We start from the raw sequence: 18,736 nt of genomic DNA on the forward strand, positions 1-18,736 counted from the left end.
TCAATTTGGATTTACTAAACAGAGATCTTCAAATCTACTTCATTAAAAATCTGCATTTACTTACAGCTGCTATTTCCTCTGATCAGAACTGATCGTGGATTAAATTAATCCTTGTTGGTGCTACCCTTCCTTAGAGGATCATACTGAAGAGTGAATGTGTAAGATCACATGATGCCCTAGTTGCGATCACATGATGTCTACTATGGCAACATGAATAATGGAGAGTGTTCATGGTGCAGGTGTTGACTTACGCCTCGGCCACCTCGGCACGCTCCTCTGAGCGCTCCAGGTCTCCCTCTAGGATCACCAGCTTACGAGCAACCTGCACACATTCAGCAGTCAGCACACGCTCAACTAACTCATCATGAATCATTACACTGACTAGAGCTATCACTGTGCACTCTGTCCAATTCTACACTACACACAGTATGTTACTAACCATGTAGAGTATAATCATAGGAGAGTCTCAAGTCAGTCTCACGTCCAGGTCATAAAGTCATGACCCGCCCTTCACCAAAGTCTAAATTCTTACAGAAATGAATTCACATTAGTGTTCATTACTTTCAGTTGAACTTGTGTTGCTGCTGTGACATAGTTGCATCATCATATCTGAGCTGAATGTTTTGATGGTCTGATACATCATCTGTTGTCTTCCTGCTGGTCTGCAATGACAACACACGCCTTTACCCCTGACTTCATGTGCTCTTGCTCCTGAAGAATTAAAGCGTGCACATACTGCACCTTCAGAATGAGTGTATAATATCAACACATGGTGTGAAACTATGAAAACAGAACCAGGAATTCTCTCCCACCTCCTCATATTTGCGGTCAGCCTCCTCAGCGATGTGTTTGGCCTCCTTCAGCTGCATCTCCTGGATCTCCATCTTCTCCTCGTCTTTGCTTGCTCTGTTCTCGATGACCTTCATTCCTCTGGGTGACAACAGGAGCCATGTTTAATTCGGTATCTAACTGTCACATCTACCTACATCACAGTCGGCAATGTTTCTTGTAATCATCCTGTCCTGATTTTTAATCTGCCTTCTCATGTTATTATCTCTTTACTACCTCTGACTCTTTTATTTTGACATTGTTTGCCTCTTGAGCAGCAGGAAACATTTTGCTTAAATAAAGGTCAAAGGTTACTCTCCTACAAGTTTGGTAAAATGAGCTGTGGCTCCTCTGAATCCATTAAGAACTCCTCAGCTCCATGGCAGCAGTAGACAACCTGATGTCTTGAGCTCCTTCTACACACAGATCCAGTCATTGATCCTGGATCCTGGAGCCCTGCCTCTAACTGAAACACAAAGGGAATCACTGAAGCTGTTCACCTCTCACTCTCGTCTGCAGCCTTCTCAGCCTCCTCCAGCTTCTGCAGAGCAGTAGCCAGCCTCTCCTGAGCTCTGTCCAACTCCTCCTCCACCAGCTGGATACGTCTGTTTAGAGACGCCACCTCTGCCTCGGCCTGCAGGGACACACACACACACACACACACACACACATTTATGCTCAATTCAGATTTAACCATCCAAGTGTTGACTTGATGTTTTTATGAGACACCAGTCCAGGTCCCTGTCCACCGTCTGTCATTACCAGCTATGTCACACCTGGGACAGACTTCTTCCAGTGAAACACTGAATGTGATTCATAACCAATGTGTTATGTAAAGTAAAACAAATGTATAAAAACAAACAATAGTAGTGAAAACAACAGGCAACCAGCCCTTTGGGACCAGCGACTGTTGAGCCAAACCAGCTTCAGAGTAAGAAAAGAAAGAGAAAAAGTTAGTCCAGAAGCACCAAAGACGTGATGATCCACTCTGGCAGAACTTGGCATAACTGACTCTGCTCTCACCTGGTTTACATCATACCTGACAAATCGCACCTTTCAGGTCACATGGAATGGCTCTATGTCCAAACCCTGTTCTCTGGACACGGGTGTCCCTCAAGGCTCAGTATTAGGACCGCTTCTGTTCTCACTATACACCAGATCACTAGGTTCTGTCACATCACATGGAGGACTTGGGACCCGACTGTCCGGATTTAAACATTTCGCAGCAGACTACCGATCGTGGGAGGACGTACACAAGGAGCTTCTCCTCAAATATGTATGCTAAGCGGAATTGGCTAGCTGGATGTCCAGTAAGTAATGCGTTTTTTTGTTTCCCCTGCGTGTTATTTCAAAGTCCTGGGACTGAAATGTTATGGACTACTACGGGGATGAAGGACTTAAAACATTTCACAGAAAAAGCCAAGAAACATGAATGCAGCCGGAGCCACCTTGATAGTAGCTTGAAGCTAAACTTTTTTGGAAGACTTAGCATAGCAGAGCAGCTCAACGAAGGCTACAGAATTGGCATCAGGAAGCACAACGAAGAGGTGACAAGAAATAGACACATCCTCTCAAGAATTGTAGATTGTGTGAAATTCTGCGGCGCGTTTGAGTTGGCTCTGCGTGGTCATGACGAGAGTGAGAGCTCCGCTAACCCAGGGATATTCCGTGGCTTGGTGGACTTTGTTGCCTCACTTGACAATGCCTTGAATGCGCACCTGGAGAACGCGACTGTGTTCAAGGGGACATCAAAGACGGTCCAGAATGAGCTCCTTGACTGTATGCTGTCTGTTGTGAGGGAACAGATCATCAAAGAAGCCCAGAAGAGTGATTTTCTATCAATCCAGGCAGATGAGACAATGGACATTAGCACCCAGAACCAACTTGTGCTTGTGCTTCGCTACATTGATGACAGAAACACAGTGCAGGAAAGATTGCGAATGCTGAGTCCATTGCTACAGCATTGAGTGAACGTCTTGCTGGAATCCTTCCCAATGAACAGAAAGGTAAACTCATCTGCCAGGCATATGATGGAGCCAGTGTCATGAGGGGTGCCACTTCAGGTGTTCAGCAGAGAATGCAGGATGAGTATCCAAATGCCCACTACATCCACTGCTATGCACATCAACTAAACCTGATAATGCAACAGGCTACCTCTCACATTTCTAAAGTGAGAAGTTTTTTTTCTGATCTTGGTGGATTTGCAAGTTTTTTTTCAAGATCTCCGAAGCGGACCAGTGTCCTTGATGAACAAGTGGCTCACAGACTGCCAACATCCAGTAACGTGAGATGGAACTTTCACAGCCGGGCCATCAATACTGTGTTTGAGCACAGAGAAGACCTCGTTGAATGCTTCAGGAGAATTCGAAACTCAAGTGGCTTTGACGACAAAACCAACAAAGAAGCAGGAGGTTACATTAGGCTACTGGAGGATCCTGACTTCAATTTTTTCCTTCAGCTGTTCCATCACATCATGCCTCATGTGGACTTCCTCTATGCCAAGCTCCAGAAGAGAAACATAGATTCAGTTCATATCAATGGATGTATTCAGCAGTTTCAAAAGGACATACAAAACATAAGGTAAATAGTATGTCTATTATTATTATTATTATTATCCATCCATCCATCCATCCATTATCTTCCGCTTATCCGGGACCGGGTCGCGGGGGCAGCTGCCTGAGCAGGGACGCCCAGACTTCCCTCTCCCCAGACACTTCCCCCAGCTCCTCCGGGAGGACCCCAAGGCGTTCCCAGGCCAGCCGGGTGACATAGTCACTCCAGCGTGTCCTGGGTCTTCCTCGGGGTCTCCTCCCGGTGGGGCATGCCTGGAACACCTCCCGAGGGAGGCGTCCAGGGGGCATCCGATGCAGATGCCCGAGCCACCTCAACTGGCTCCTCTCGATGTGGAGGAGCAGCGGCTCTACTCCGAGCTCCCCCCGTGTGACGGAGCTCCTCACCCTATCTCTAAGTGAGCGCCCCGCCACCCTGCGGAGGAAGCTCATTTCGGCCGCTTGTATCCGGGATCTTATTCTTTCGGTCATGACCCAAAGTTCATGACCATAGGTGAGGGTAGGAACGTAGATTGACCGGTAAACCGAGAGCTTCGCCTTTCGGCTCAGCTCTCTCTTTACCACGACGGACCGATACAGCGACCGCATTACTGCAGCCGCTGCACCGATCCGCCTGTCAATCTCACGCTCCATCCTTCCCTCACTCGTGAACAAGACCCCAAGATACTTAAACTCCTCCACTTGAGGCAGGAACTCCCCCCCGACCTGGAGGGAGCAAGCCACCTTTTTCCGGTCGAGAACCATGGCCTCAGATTTGGAGGTGCTAATCCTCATCCCGGCTGCTTCACACTCGGCTGCAAACCGCCCCAGGACATGCTGGAGGTCCTGGCTCGAAGGAGCCAACAAGACCACATCGTCCGCAAAAAGCAGGGATGAAATCCAGTGGCTCCCGAACCAGATCCCCTCCGGCCCACGGCTGCGCCTAGAAATCCTGTCCATAAAAATAATGAACAGGACCGGTGACAAAGGGCAGCCCTGCCGGAGTCCAACATGCACCTGGAACAGGTCTGACTTACTGCCGGCAATGCGAACCAAGCTCCTGCCCCGGTCATACAGGGACCGAACAGCCCTTTATTATTATTATTATTATTGATATTATCTTCTATAATACCAGTCATAAATAGTAATAATAAGACTAATCAAAATCAGTTTTATTCACAGAGATTCGATCGAGACAATGGTGGTGGAGCAGAGCAGTGGCTCTGACCAGCTGAGGAAGCGCCGGGCTCTCGGGGAAGAAGACCACAGTAGGATTGCTGCAGAGGTGAGTCTCTGTTGTAGAAATTAGTTGTTGTCCATTTTTCAGTGCAGTCAAGTCAAGTCAGCTTTATTTATATAGCACATTTAAAAACATCAGAATTGATCCAGTCTTCTATATTAGTCCTCAAAACATTAGACACACATACCTTTTAATGTGGTCTTTGTTTTTCCTGAATATTTGTACATTTTGCAATAGAATAGGACATTCAGAACCATCATCCCTCCCTACTATTATGTTGTGGTGATTACTATTATGTTTGGTTTGCTGTGTATTCATCATGATCCCAAGTTTACGTATTTCACTTTCATTTATCATACACAACTGCCACCTAGTGGCCATTAATAGTAGCTATAAAACATTGATTGATTTTTATCTATTATCATAGCAGATTTATAGTCTTAATTAATAATATATTTTGGGTGAAGGCTTTTCAATTAAGGGAATGACGTATAAGTGTCATATTTGGAAAGGTAACTGTTGCCTGCAGTAGGCCTATGTAGGTGAAAGAACATGTCAAAATCTTTTTCTTAAAATAAAATCTCTCTCTCTCTCTCTGTCTGTCTGTTTGTTTAGGTGTGTGATACCATAATGGGACACACCAAGGAACGTTTCGCCTTCACAGACCACCTTATCAGTGCCACCTTGCTGCAGGCCAACAGGTTTGGAGAGTACCACAACTCATTCCCTGAAGTTGCCCTGATCTCCACCTTGAAGGCATATCCAATGCTGAATGGAAGTAAGCTGAGGACGGAGCTGAGTCTCATCTATGGCAAGGAGGAATTCAAGTCCTGTTGTGGTGCTGTGGACCTTTTTCAGTTATTTGTGGATAATAACCTGTCAGAGGTATTTTCAGAGACTGTCACACTACTGAAAATTATTATCACCACACCCATGTCCACTGCAGAGGCTGAGAGGTGTTTTTCAACACTGAAGAGAGTCAAAACCTTCCTCAGGAACACCATGACACAGGACAGGCTGAATGCCTTAGCCATCCTATCCATGGAGAAAAAGCTTGTGAATGAGATGACAGACTTTAATCAGAAGTTCATTGACAAATTTGCAAGCCTGAAAGACAGGAGGGCTAAATTTCTATACAAGTAGTGGATACTGTCTCTCTCTTCATTGTATTAATAATTCAACAATATCCAATGTCTCTCCCTTGATTGTATTGATAGTTCAACAATGTCCAATTTCTCTCTCTTGATTCTATTGATAGTTCAACAATATCCAATTTATCTCCCTTGATTCTATTGATAGTTCAACAATATCCAATGTCTGTCTCTTATTGCATTGATAGTTTAACAATGATCTAGTTTAACCTGTGTTATGGTATAACATATGGTCTATTTTCATTAAAGTAGCCTACTTTCTGAATCTATTCTGCCCCAAAACTCTTCATTTTTGATCAATCCAATGTCTGTCTCTAACTGTATTGATAGTTTAACAATTATCTGGTGTTTAGATGGTGTAGCATGTGGTCTATTCTCATTACAGTAGCCTATATTTCTTTATCTATTCTGTCCCAAAACTCTTTATTTAAGGTCAACAATATCCAAAGTATCTCTCTAATTGTATTAATACTTGAACAATAGTCTAGTTTAGGTGGTTTTTAGAATTTGTGTGTTGTGTTCTGATTGTGAGGTGCTATTTGACCCGTCACGCGTAACTGCGCCCCCCCAACAAATTGAATCACCAGCCGCCACTGCAACTGCACATCATCTCAAGCTTAACCTGAATAAAACCGAACTCCTCTTCATCCCAGGGAAAGACTGCCCTCGCATGGACCTGTCGGTCACTGTCGAGGGCATCACAGTATTGCCGTCGTCAACTGCGAGGAACCTGGGTGTAATCCTCGATGACTAACTATCCTGCACCCCCAACATCACTGCTGTGGCCCGATCCTGCAGATTTGCCCTCTACAATATCCGCAGGATTCAGACCTTCCTCACAAAGGATGCAACGCAACTCCTGGTCCAAGCACTGGTCATCTCCCGCCTTGACTACTGCAACTCTCTCCTGGCCGGACTCCCGGCCTCTGCGATTAAACCATCGCAGCGTATCCAGAACGCTGAAGCACGCCTTCTCTTCAATCTACCCAAATTCTCCCATGTGACCCCCCTCCTCCACTGGCTCCCCGTTGCAGCACGCATCCAATTCAAGACGATGGCACTGGCCTTCAGGGCCAACAATGGAACGGCACCCATCTACCTTCAAACACTGGTCAAACCTCATGCCCCAAAGCGAGCACTTCGCTCCTCTACTTCAGCTGGCCGGCTGGTACCACCATCGCTGAAATCAAACAAATGTCGCTCAGCAAAGTCCAGACTCTTCTCTGTTCTGGTCCTCAGTGGTGGAACGAACTCCCGACCAATGTCAGGACAGCTGAGTCATTTGCCATCTTCCGAAAAAGGCTCAAGACTCACCTGTTCAGACTTCACCTCGACTCGACATAGCATGACCGACTAACACCCCCCCCCCCCCCCCCCCCCCGCAAAAAAAAAAAAAAAAAAAAAAAAAAACCTTACCTATAGCACTCAGATCGTAGCACTGTTGCTCTTGAAGTACTACTTTACTCAGATGAGGACCTAACACTTGTTCTATTTTTAGCTCTTACTGCATCGGCAATGATACGTCGTGGTTTCTTTGTTTCCTTCTTTTGACAAATGTACTTATTGTAAGTCGCTTTGGACAAAAGCGTCTGCTAAATGACCTAAATGTAAATGTAAATGTTATTTTCACCTGTTGACTGTGTCCTATGTTTTTGACATCTGGTTAGCCAACTTTGCCCTGCTTGTAATAGTCAATTAAAATGCTATTCCCTTTCCCTCCCCGTTATATGTAATAGTTGTAAGCCTGATTTTACACGTTTGTACAATATCCTGTTTATAACAAGTCTACTCTATTTCTATTCTATTTTTTACACTTTTTAATTTATATTGTTAATTTTTGCTATTGTTATTATTACTATTGTGTTTCTTGTAACATACTGTCCTTTGGCTGCTGTGGCAAACATTTTTCCCCGTTGAGGGACAATAAAGGAATTCTGATTCTGATTCTGTTTGTGAAAGTTTACATCAGAGTTAAAGTGTACATCATTACTGTTAATACTCCATACCTTAGCTTCAACATTTTACTGCGCTTCTTTGCACTCCTGTTAGAGACAGCATTTCATTGTAATGACAATACAATTGAATCTCATTTAATTTTCATCATCATCATCATCATCATCATCACCATCTTATGTATAGTAAACACCATGCATCTTTTTTCTTGTAGCCTACTATCTACTACTATTTTTATTATTATTATTATTATTATTATTATTATTATTATTATTATTATTATTATTATTATCAAACGTAACACCCATTGGTCACACGTAGTTCTCTTCACTCCAATGCCCTTTTAAAATATTTAAACCCCACCCTTGGTCCACCTGCAGACCCCTTCCCCACCTGAGCAGAGACCAGTGATGGAGCAGCCCCCCCCGTCTTAAATCCTGCCTAGGGCCCCAAAGTGGTCGAGCTGCCACTGCTCCACTGACAGTCGTTACAACCTCCCCTCATGCCGTAAATCGTTTACTTTGCACGGAAGTGGCCTGCTAAACCAGTCGCTATGGGAACGGTACACATAAATATGACCATCCATTTACGTTGATTAACGGGAATGTCCATTCATGCGTATCCAACTATATTCCGAATACGAATTCTGACTTTTTCTGATTTCTAAGAATAAAAGTCCGAATTAAACCACGTTTTCTCGCGAGAGCGCAGAGAGAGTAGGTGACTAGCTCCGACGTGTTACCGTCTCTCTGGCGTCCCGCTCCATGTCCGCCTCCCCCTGCAGCAGCTCGGCTCGGTCCTCCGCCTCGTATGCTACCTGCTGCAGGTTCTGGATTTTCCTTCTCACCGCCTCCATAGACGTTAAAGTCGCCATGCTGTCAAGACTCGACTCCGTTTCTTCCAGCTGTCACGGTGTTTCCTTGGCAACGCGTCAGAATCAACAACGGGAGTTCCGGTTAGATGGCGTGAGGAGGCGTGTCTCCGAGCTCCGTCAAGAGGCCCCGGTGTGAAGTGGATTTCAGTAAAAAAAACATGAAACTAAAAGTAACCCTCACCAAACATTAAGGGTATCAGACTGGAAGTACCAGCTCCAACAAACAGCACAGTAGAGATGACGGTCCGACCGAAGAGTCGGTTCTTTGAACAGAGTTAATTCACTGAGCCGGTGGAATCGGGTCGAATAGTATTTTTTGCTTAGGAAGGTTCCTAACTGAAGAAGTGGCCCGGAAGTCAACAGAAGACACATAAGAGCCGTTTGAATTCTCTGGTTGCAGTCGAACAGTCGAAAAAATAGGTCCTAACTCCTATTCCTAACTCTTATTCCTTGACCTCGGGGTGAAAAGTCACGGGGTTAAGGAAAGGCGATAGGAAAACTCAAAACGATTTAGGAAAAGACGACCGTGGTGCTCAGACCTCACAGCGAGAGTCCCGGGTACGATTTCCGGGTCGGGTCCGGGTTCCTTCTGTGTGGAGTTTGCATGTTCTCCCCGTGTAAGTGTGGGTTCTCTCCGGGTTCTCCAGCTTTCTCACACAGTCCAAAGACATGCAGGATGGGGATAGGTTCATTGATGACTTTTAATTGCCCGTAGGTGTGAATGTGAGCGTGAATGGTTGTCTGTCTCTACATGTCAGCCCTGCGATAGGCTGGCGACCTGTCCAGGTGAACCCTGCCAATGACAGCTGGGATCAGCTCCAGCCCCCCCCCCCCGGTAGACAATGGATGGATGGTTGACAGCTGATGATCGGCACCGGTGATTGATGTGCGTCTGCGCTGGAGAAACTACAATAATGGACTACAAAAAGTGCGTCGTCCACTTTTCCCCATGTTGTTGGTTTTATAAACAGCTGGTTCACTGACCGGCTTCAGGTCCAGCAGCTCCTCCTTCCTGTTTGACCGTTTGCTGTATTTACATTTTCATTTCAAACACCGGTGCCGATCATCAGCTGTCGATCATCAGCAGCATTATAATGACGTAGCTTAGTGAAAGTCCAGTCAAATTCTCTGAGCACCGCGGTCGTCTTTTCCTGAATCATTTTGAGTTCTCCTATCACATTTATTTAACCCTGTGATGTTTTCCCCAGAGGTCAAGAAAAAGTGTTAGAAATAGGAATTAGGACCTATTTTTTGACTATTCGACCGCAGCCCCAGTCGCTGCAAATGCTTACGTCTTGTTCTGTGGTCTTTAACATGAGTCTCCTGGTCCACTAGTGCCTCTACTGGCTATATAGCACTACTGCAAACCAAAGAAACAACTGGCCCCTTGAACCACCGTGACTCAGTCCTCCCTTGCCGACTGAGAGCTGCGGTGACTCAGCTAGTAATAAGAAGAACCAGTCCCATCCGGCATTGGAAGGTTTTAATGCAGTAAATGAAGCGTTGAAAATTACTTTGTAATACATAAGTACACTTGATATCTATAGCACATTTAAAAACAACAGGATTTTTACCAAAGGGACTTTGGACTTTGAAATTGGCAGATGGCAGATGAGATGATTTTCTTCCAGGTTTTAGTGCACAGTGGAGTTAATGTTAATGGAGTGGTGGATATGACATTTTAATGCACAAACACGTCAGATTTGTTGTATATCATATATTTAATAACAACAGAAGGGACCAAAACAAACAACCGGTTCTTCAAACAGAGGCCAACCGGACCAACCGGTTTGTGGCACTGAAGCGGTCATCCATCTCGACACGACAGAGGTAACGCAACGCCGAAAAATCCTCCAGAAAAGGCCCACATGATACATCTTCAAATGAACCCACTAGAACATCCATGGCCACGATACTGAACATTATTGACTCAGTGTCGTCTGGTTAGATGCAGGGAAGAAATTAGCAGTCAGATGCAGCTAAAACTGTGCAGATCAACCCACAGGAGCTGAAGGAATGTCAGGGGAAAGTCAGAAAAATAAGAAAACAGTGACATGAACCCTGAACCAAGAAAGATACAGTTGGGAGTTGGAAGGAGGATTGAAAACTGGCATAGGCAAATCATAATTCTCTTTTCCAACGAGCGGTGAGAGATGAAATCTGGAAGTGAACCAAAAAACCTTGCAAGTCTGCGAAGAAGAGGAGAAGAAGAATCCACTTTGCAGAAGATCTCACACAAGAATCCTGGCAGGCCCTGGGGCCAAGATTCGTACAGGCAAGGAAGGAAGGCAAGGCAGCGGGCTAAACAAGATGCATTACTCGCTCAGTGGATGCTGTATCTGGAGAAGGAGCACAACCGAAGTGAAGTAATTAAGTAAAATAAAAAATGGTTTGACATCAAATCTGAGGCAAGATTGCTCAGATTTATCCGTTTCAAACTCTGAGACACCTAAAGAAATTAGTAGAAATCTTAGAAAACAAAGATGCACAGAAACCTGTTTGTTGAAGTGATGCGATTCTTTCTTGAGATGAATTGTAAGCTATAATTAATCACATGTGAAAAGGCTCAATTTTAAAGCCTTTATTTAAAAATGACCAATCGGTTGCAGACAAACTCGACAGTCTGTTGTCCGGTCCCAAGAGTGGGTCAGGACTGTTGTCCGGTCCCAGGAGTGGGTCTGGACAGTTGTCCAATCGTAGGAGTGGGTCAGGACTGTAGTCCGGTCCCAGGAGTGGGTCAGGACTGTTGTCCAGTCCAAGGAATGGGTCAGGACTGTTTTCTGGTCCCAGGAGTGGGTCAGGACTGTTGTCTGGTCCCAGGAGTGGGTCAGGACTGTTGTCCAGTCCAAGCAGTGGGTCAGGACTGTAGTCCGGTCCCAGGAGTGGGTCAGGACTGTTGTCCAGTCGAAGGAGTGGGTCAGGACAGTTATCCGGTCCCAGGAATGGGTCTGTACTGTTGTCCGGTCCCAGGAGTGTGTCGCCTTTAGGCTGTAATGTTTTGGCAAGAATAAAACCATTCCAGCTGTAGTATTTCTGGAGACCTTCTCTGGTTTGTAAAGCAGAGCACCACCTGCTGTCTCACACATCCAGCATCTTTTCATGGCATGTGCACTCTGCAGTGAGTACGTCCATACCCGCTGATTGGACAACACCTCCGGGTGAGTCTGAGGGTTGGTGAGTGATTTCATCAACCAGGGGGTCAGGGCAGATCCTACATTTCCTAATAAACTGTCATCATAGGAATAGAGCCCGGTGTTGCTGGACTTAATAATGAATGACTCAAAGATGCGTAAATGAGCCATGCATCTCCAGCAGCTCTTTGTTTGAGGTGAAACCCACATAACTGGTAATATTAAGAAATGAATGTGTTAGTTGAGTTTTTAGTTTCATTTTAAAAGGCCATAATGCTTTAAAAAGCCCATACCCTCATATTAGCTTCAGATAAATGTTGGAATTCATTTTAAACTGTGGATTTTGTGATAATGTTGTCAAATTATTTAGAAATGGATCTTTCAATGCATAGTATAAACAGGAGGAATGGTTACAATAAGCAAACCCTGTTCAATATTCATACGGGCGTCTGACTTTTGTTTTAAGATGGAGTCTTTCCTCTAATCTACCTGGTATCTGTGGTTTTCACACACCATGTTTTGCCAGAAGAAGTGTGCTGTAGGAAACGTTGAGACGGGAACGCCTTCATGCTGCGTTCAGGACAACTTGGAAAGGAACGCCACTCAAAGCCAAAGTTCCTAGTGGTGAACTTGTGACTGTCTGACAACACCCAACAATGGAAGCACACATTGTAAAGGGTAGACTTTTAACTGAAAATGAAAATCTGATACAAATAAAACCATATAGTCAAACCTATTCTGCATGTAAGTTGATGTTAAAACATGTTGCCATGTTCAAGGGTAGCCTGTTACGGTAAAGTTTCTAAAAATGATCTTCTCTGCACTAAAGGTGTTTGACTAAATGAAAAATAATGCAAAACATGTGGAGGATGCAAGTTAATTTGTGTCATCAGTTTGTCAGCCGTGGTTGTTATTTACGTTTGGCGTTCTGCATCTGGAACAAGTTGGAAACTTCTGACCTCCACGTTAACTGGAACTCACCTTTAGATTAGTATTGGACTGATCACGTCCCTATTCAGTAGTGTTCAATGTTTTCTGAATATACCACTACTAGTACACTGTAGTATACTAGATAAATATTGGTGTATGATATATACAGTACCATAGCCTTCTTCAACTAAATCTTAGTGCCCAATGTGAACTCAGAGGGGTTCCACACAGACTGATGCCAAGCAAGGACTCCAGAAACTAGATTCCTCACACCGTGATTTAAGACCCCTCTGCTGTTGCTGCTGCTGTCAGCACTGAGACGTCCAGTCAGCAGCAGGAACTACCTATGAAGGACAGCGTTCAATGGATCGTGTCAAGTCTGACAGACAGGAACATGTTTAAATGACAGAAGGAGGTAAGACTTCACATTTTAGCTTTACAGCACCAGAAATGTCCCTGATGGTCTTCGTTTATCACGAAGCACTGATTGAAGTGAAACAGCTTAGTGGTGATATATGAAACACTGACAGGACATGAAGCCAACAACTTGGCAGCTGCGTTACCGTGACCACAGTTACGTGAGCCATCAGCACCCTTCACTCACATCTGTTGCCTTCTTCTCCGCCTGCTCCAGCTTCTCCTGGGCATCCTTCAACGACTCGGAGTATTTGTCCAGCTCATCCTCCACTCCCTTCAGCTTCTTCTGCAGACCCAGCAGCTCCTCCTCCAGCTACAGGCCCAGTACAACACAGAGACATAACATGTCAGGGGATACAACATACAGGAGATAGGCCCAGTACAACAACACAGACACACGACGTGGCAGAGGACACAAGCATAAAATATGAGAATTAATTTGTTACAAAAAACTATTTTACTGTAGCCAGAGAGGGCAATATTCTCTTCCCAAGATAGCTCAACCAACGATCCTCTAACTCTTTAATCCTACTAAACACATGGATCGATAAGACTCAGCAGTAACTCGTCCACTAATCAGAAGGTTGGCGGTTTGATTCCTGGCTCCTCCAGTCCGCATGTCAAAGTAAAGGCTGAGCCACGAATGAACGTTTAGACTGATGATCTGTTTGATATGAAGTGTGAATGACTTGAGGTGATCTCAAACATCATTTCCAAACTATGTGACGTTGATTTGATGGTTGAAACGCTTCGCTCACCACCTTCTCTAGCTCAAACTGATGGATGGATGGATGGATGGATGGATGGATGGATGGATGTCATGATATCATTGGTTGGTTTTAGCTGATCTAAGCATCTAATGTGCAATGAAAGGTTGGACAGAACTTATTGTCTTTAGGTGTGTTCACATCAAACATGAGGAAAATGTTCACCTTATTTTATTCACACAAATTTCACAGCAGGATCATTGGTGTTTATTCACATCACTCACACTAGTGCCAGAAAGGGCGGGGCTTATCTCCATGTAGACCAGGGGTGTCAGACTCATATTAGGCAGTGGGCCTGATTTGTTAGAATGAGACCTCGTGGGGGGTGTCATGGTCCTGGTCATTGTAATTTTTCTGTGTGGGTAACAGGTTGTTGTTTGATGATATCCTCCTTTACTATACCCAGGTATAAGCAAACAAGTATAGATCATGTACTGCTGTCATATACTGGTCTACCCATGTCAGTTTTCTCGGCATCTTCCTTCCTGAGGATAGTTTGTAGTGCTAAGCATAGATATGTTGCTTATCACACATTATTGAAGACAACCGGATGTGAATATCTTTTTTTTTTGGCTTTAATTTTCCCTTCCTACCCAAAACATCTGGGGGCCACATGAAACCTGCTCGCTGCTTTGTACATGTGAATCCCAGACACGGGTTCACGACATCATCCAGAAGTGCTCGTGGATTTCACTGAGCTATTTTTCACTGTGTATAGGAAGAACCCCAAATGACACGTTTGGTTGTGATTTAATTGCAATAAATGGATAAAAAGGATGCAGCAATCAGTACATATAAAATGATTGGGTTGTGAGCTCGTATGGATCAGACGAGGCTATGCTAACATTGTAGCTGTGACTAGCGTCTGTGGTTTATACATTTACACACAGTTCCGTCGGGAGGAGAATCTCAAAGCTGAAAGACTTTTGCATCAAGGCATCATGTGAATTTCTGGCTCAGGTTAAATATTTCAACTTTCAACAATATTTCATCTTTGCATTGACTTTGTATGCAATAGAGCCGGATGAAAAGTTCACTTTGCGTTTGCTGTGAAGCGAGCTTTAAGGTTTAAGGTGCGTATCTGGGACTTCCACAACATGTACAAAGCAGCAATAGTGGTTATTTCAGCCATGATGGATGAAACCTTGTCGGTGTCTACATAGAGGGAAGTGTCACTATGACACTAATGGTGATATGGCAGATTGTCATCAATCAGCTGAGCATATAAACCCCTTTTATGTGAATAATCTCATAACATAAAACACCAATCTGACAAGCATTTTCTTCAGAACTCCCTGGTGGACTTCAGGCTTCTGTCATTTGCAAAGATTGTTTCAGTGAGTTTCCATTTGCATCAACTGCTTGTCCAACTATAAAAAGCCAAGAGTAAATAACAGTGATGTGGGACGGCCACAATGTCCTTTCTATGGGACCGTCTCTGCCAGCCTGCAGCCATGTAAGGCCTCTCAGTCACAAATAGACTGGGACAGTCCTGATCCTGCAGTGGACAGACCCACAGCCTTGACTGTCTTTCTGAGAGGACCAACGATTCAAAGAAGGTGGGGGTCTTCAGAGGGGATACAGAAATAGACATGCCAGAGTTCAGAGAGGCATTGTAATTGCTGGGATCTCCTGGGAACTAATGCTATGTGGACAGTTGCTATCTATTCATCCGCTGACTGCTGGGGGATGTGTAAATGGAGACCGACGGTTTCATGAAGGAATATCACTGTCAAACAGCGAACTGCATCTGCCAGTAAACACTATCTGAACCTACAGGCAGACATCCATCCATGCATCCATCCATCCATCCATCCATCCATCCATCCATCCATCCATCCATCCAGGTAGAGCAGACAGGTGGGGCTTCATTCATTGAGTATGAGTATGTCAGCCTCTAGTGGGCTGTGGAGGGACTGCCAAACTGGTACTATTAGATTTTACAAACAAAATAAACATATATGTTATTATATTCATATACATAAACAGCTTAATTTCAATGATCAGTTACGTCTGAATACCACTACATAAATCAGTATATCAATAGGTGCTTTCACTGTTAGCTAGTAAAGTTGGCTTCCCATTTTAAAATGATAGCATGGGTTTTTTTAGATTCTACTTCTATTTGGCCAATGCAAAATGAATAAAGTATTTTGCAGCTAGTAGCAGTTAGGAGTAGACTTAGAAACTGTATTCAGATCGCCGTGTTGGGACATGATACTTAGAAAATGTAACAGTTTATTAACAGTTAAGTGAATACAGTGTAATAAAGTTTAAGGTTTTAAGGTTACGACCCCCTCCGTCATATTTAATGAGCCTGTGACTTCTCTCTCTCTAGTTGCTGTTGGCACAAAGCTGATATTATATGATATGCAACAAATGTAATATTGTGCTGTTTTTCCATTCCTCCCTTCATAAGTTGTCTATATCCAGGTCATTCAACCTGGTTTTGAGGGTTTAACTTTACTAATGTGTGACTGGGTGAATGCTTCATAGTGCTGTGGCAGACTCAACACATTCTAATGTGTTTAGGTACAGCTCTCCGATGGTTTTCTTTCATCCATATCTGAGAGACACAGCAGGGCTGCGTATCAGGCCCCATCTGATGAACAAAGCCAATGTTCTGTGGATTCATTATTTTAACTTTTAGACAACTGTATTCCCTTTTTTGGCTCAGCTTCACTTAGTTCCCAGTTAAACTGACCCTGATTTTTTTCCCATTACATTACTCATAACATAAACATACATCGTGTTCCTTTGGGCACCTTGGTCTAGGGGTTAAGTCGCTTCTCTTCTGGCTAGGGACAATCGATGCTTCCCATCTCTATCCACTAACTAATACAATCTTTCAGCTCTTTGCTGGACAAACTATGTTCTTTGAATGAACTCAAAAACATCCGCTACCTGTTTCATTTAGAAACGTTTTAACATTTTGTTTATCATCTAAAGCAACACTAGCTGGTGCTGGGACAACCACAATTAAATGGCAAATGTAAAAAAACAACAACAACATACAAATAACGAAGGAGAACAGCATGTATCTGATGTTTGTTAACATTAGCATTAAATGTCTTCTTACTTATGAATGCAATGTGGTCTTTCAAGACTTCGTGTATTCTGATTTGAGGGGAATGACACTGCCTCCACCTCCATTATTAACGTTTATAAATAGAGCGTTTAATTATGAGATTCAGATCCAGAAAATAATCTCAAAAGGAATTCTCCACATTGAAAAACTGAGATACGAGATATCTGGCAACTTACAGAAATTCTATGGTATATGGAGACCTATCCTGGAGTACTTGGAACTGTAGTTAACCCCCCTATAAGAGTACCTATTCTGACATATTTGCACTCAAGTGGACATTCAACTTTGATGTTTTATTAAGCCTCTTTGTGTGTAATCTGTTTTGATATGTTATGGTTTGTGTCAAGTCTTTATATATTTTTATTTTTACCTTGTTTATTTATTTATCTATTTTTTAAATTCATTTTTATTGTTATTACTATCATCATGTGTATCTGAAGAGTACCTACTCTGATATATTTGATGCACTCAAGTGGATATTCTACTCTGACACACTCGAGTGGACATTCATCTTGGACACTACATTAAGTCTTTCTGTGTGTGCTTTATTTCGACATGTCATGGTTTGTGTCAAGTTTTTATGTGTGTATGTATATTGTTCATTACTTTTGAAAATTGACAATAAAAATATTTTGAAAAAAGAAAGAAAATAATCTCAAATACCTAGCAGCTGTCTGGACCAGCTCAATCTTTCTGTACCCGTTTCCATGTGTCCTCTGCTTCGTTCTTGTCCTCTAGAACTTCTACTTAACTCAGACTGACAGTGCACCTGTTCACATTGCTCCTCTGTACCTTCTAACAGACGGTCAGTAGCAGTGTACCTGTTCACATTGGTCCTCTGTACCTTCTAACAGACGGTCAGTAGCAGTGTACCTGTTCACATTGGTCCTCTGTACCTTCTAACAGACGGTCAGTAGCAGTGTACCTGTTCACATTGTCCTCTGTACCTTCTAACAGACGGTCAGTAGCAGTGTACCTGTTTACATTTGTCCTCTGCTCCCTTCTTGTCCCCCTCAGCCTGCTCCGCCCGGTCTATCGCGTTCTCCTTATCCAGCTTCAGCATCTGCATCTTCTTCTTGATGGCCTCCATGGTTGGTGAGCGTGTTGTTTCTCAGCAGCAGCAGAAGAGCGACGGTTCGTTAGTCCGGACAGAGACAGAGACAGAGGTAAGAGGCTGCGACGGGACGGAGGTGGACAGGAGCGCGCGTGCGGCTTGTCTGAGCGGCTCGGGGAGAGATAGAGGATGGGATACCAACTGCGCGAGCTCCACACGGGGACGTTGCCCATATTTAGGCAGCGAGACTTGTCCAGTCTATGCGCGTGACGTATGTCTTCAGTATGTGCGAACAAATCACATTCAGGTGCGTCGGACACCTGCGATTCCAGGAGGCCTGGAGGCAATACGATGGTAGCCTATAAGACAAGGTAAGATAAGATAAGGTAAGAGCAGAGAAGAGAAGAGAAGATAATAATAAGAGAAGATAAGGGAAGAGAAGAGAAGAGAAGAGAAGAGAAGAGAAGAGAAGAGAAGAGAAGAGAAGAGAAGGTAATAAGAGGAGATAAGGGAAGAGGAGATAAGGTAAGAGAAGAGAAGACAAGACAAGATAAGGTAAGGTGAAAAGATAAGATAAGGTACGGTAAGATAAGATATGGTAAGGTAAAATAAGAGAAGGTAAGGTAAGATAAGAGAAGATAAGGTAAGTTAAGACGAGATAAGGAAAGATAAGATAAGATCAGGTAAGATAATGACATTATCTTAAGATGAGATAATAAGATAATATAAGATATGATAAGATAAGATAATGACA

The 18,736-nt window shown here is 43.8% G+C and overlaps 1 protein-coding gene across 4 annotated transcripts in view; it reads right to left on the reverse strand.

Annotated features, from left to right (window-relative positions):
* tpm2 (tropomyosin 2 (beta)) overlaps positions 1-18,173 on the reverse strand; it is a 30,766-nt gene extending 12,593 nt beyond the window's left edge. The window contains exons 1-5 of one of the 4 annotated variants that reach the window (XM_084034453.1): positions 17,905-18,173; positions 13,261-13,386; positions 1,329-1,462; positions 813-930; positions 252-322 (exon numbers count right to left, since the gene is read on the reverse strand). In XM_084034453.1, the coding sequence (XP_083890579.1) occupies positions 252-322; positions 813-930; positions 1,329-1,462; positions 13,261-13,386; positions 17,905-18,018 (563 nt within the window). In that variant the 5' untranslated portion in view covers positions 18,019-18,173. The remainder of the gene's footprint in view (positions 1-251; positions 323-812; positions 931-1,328; positions 1,463-13,260; positions 13,387-17,904) is intronic. The other 3 variants (XM_084034451.1, XM_084034452.1, XM_084034450.1) reach the window with 3 other exon arrangements.
* Positions 18,174-18,736: the final 563 nt, after the last annotated feature.

Source organism: Eutrigla gurnardus (genome assembly GCF_963514095.1).
Source record: "Eutrigla gurnardus genome assembly, chromosome: 19".
NCBI classification, from domain to species: domain Eukaryota; kingdom Metazoa; phylum Chordata; class Actinopteri; order Perciformes; family Triglidae; genus Eutrigla; species Eutrigla gurnardus.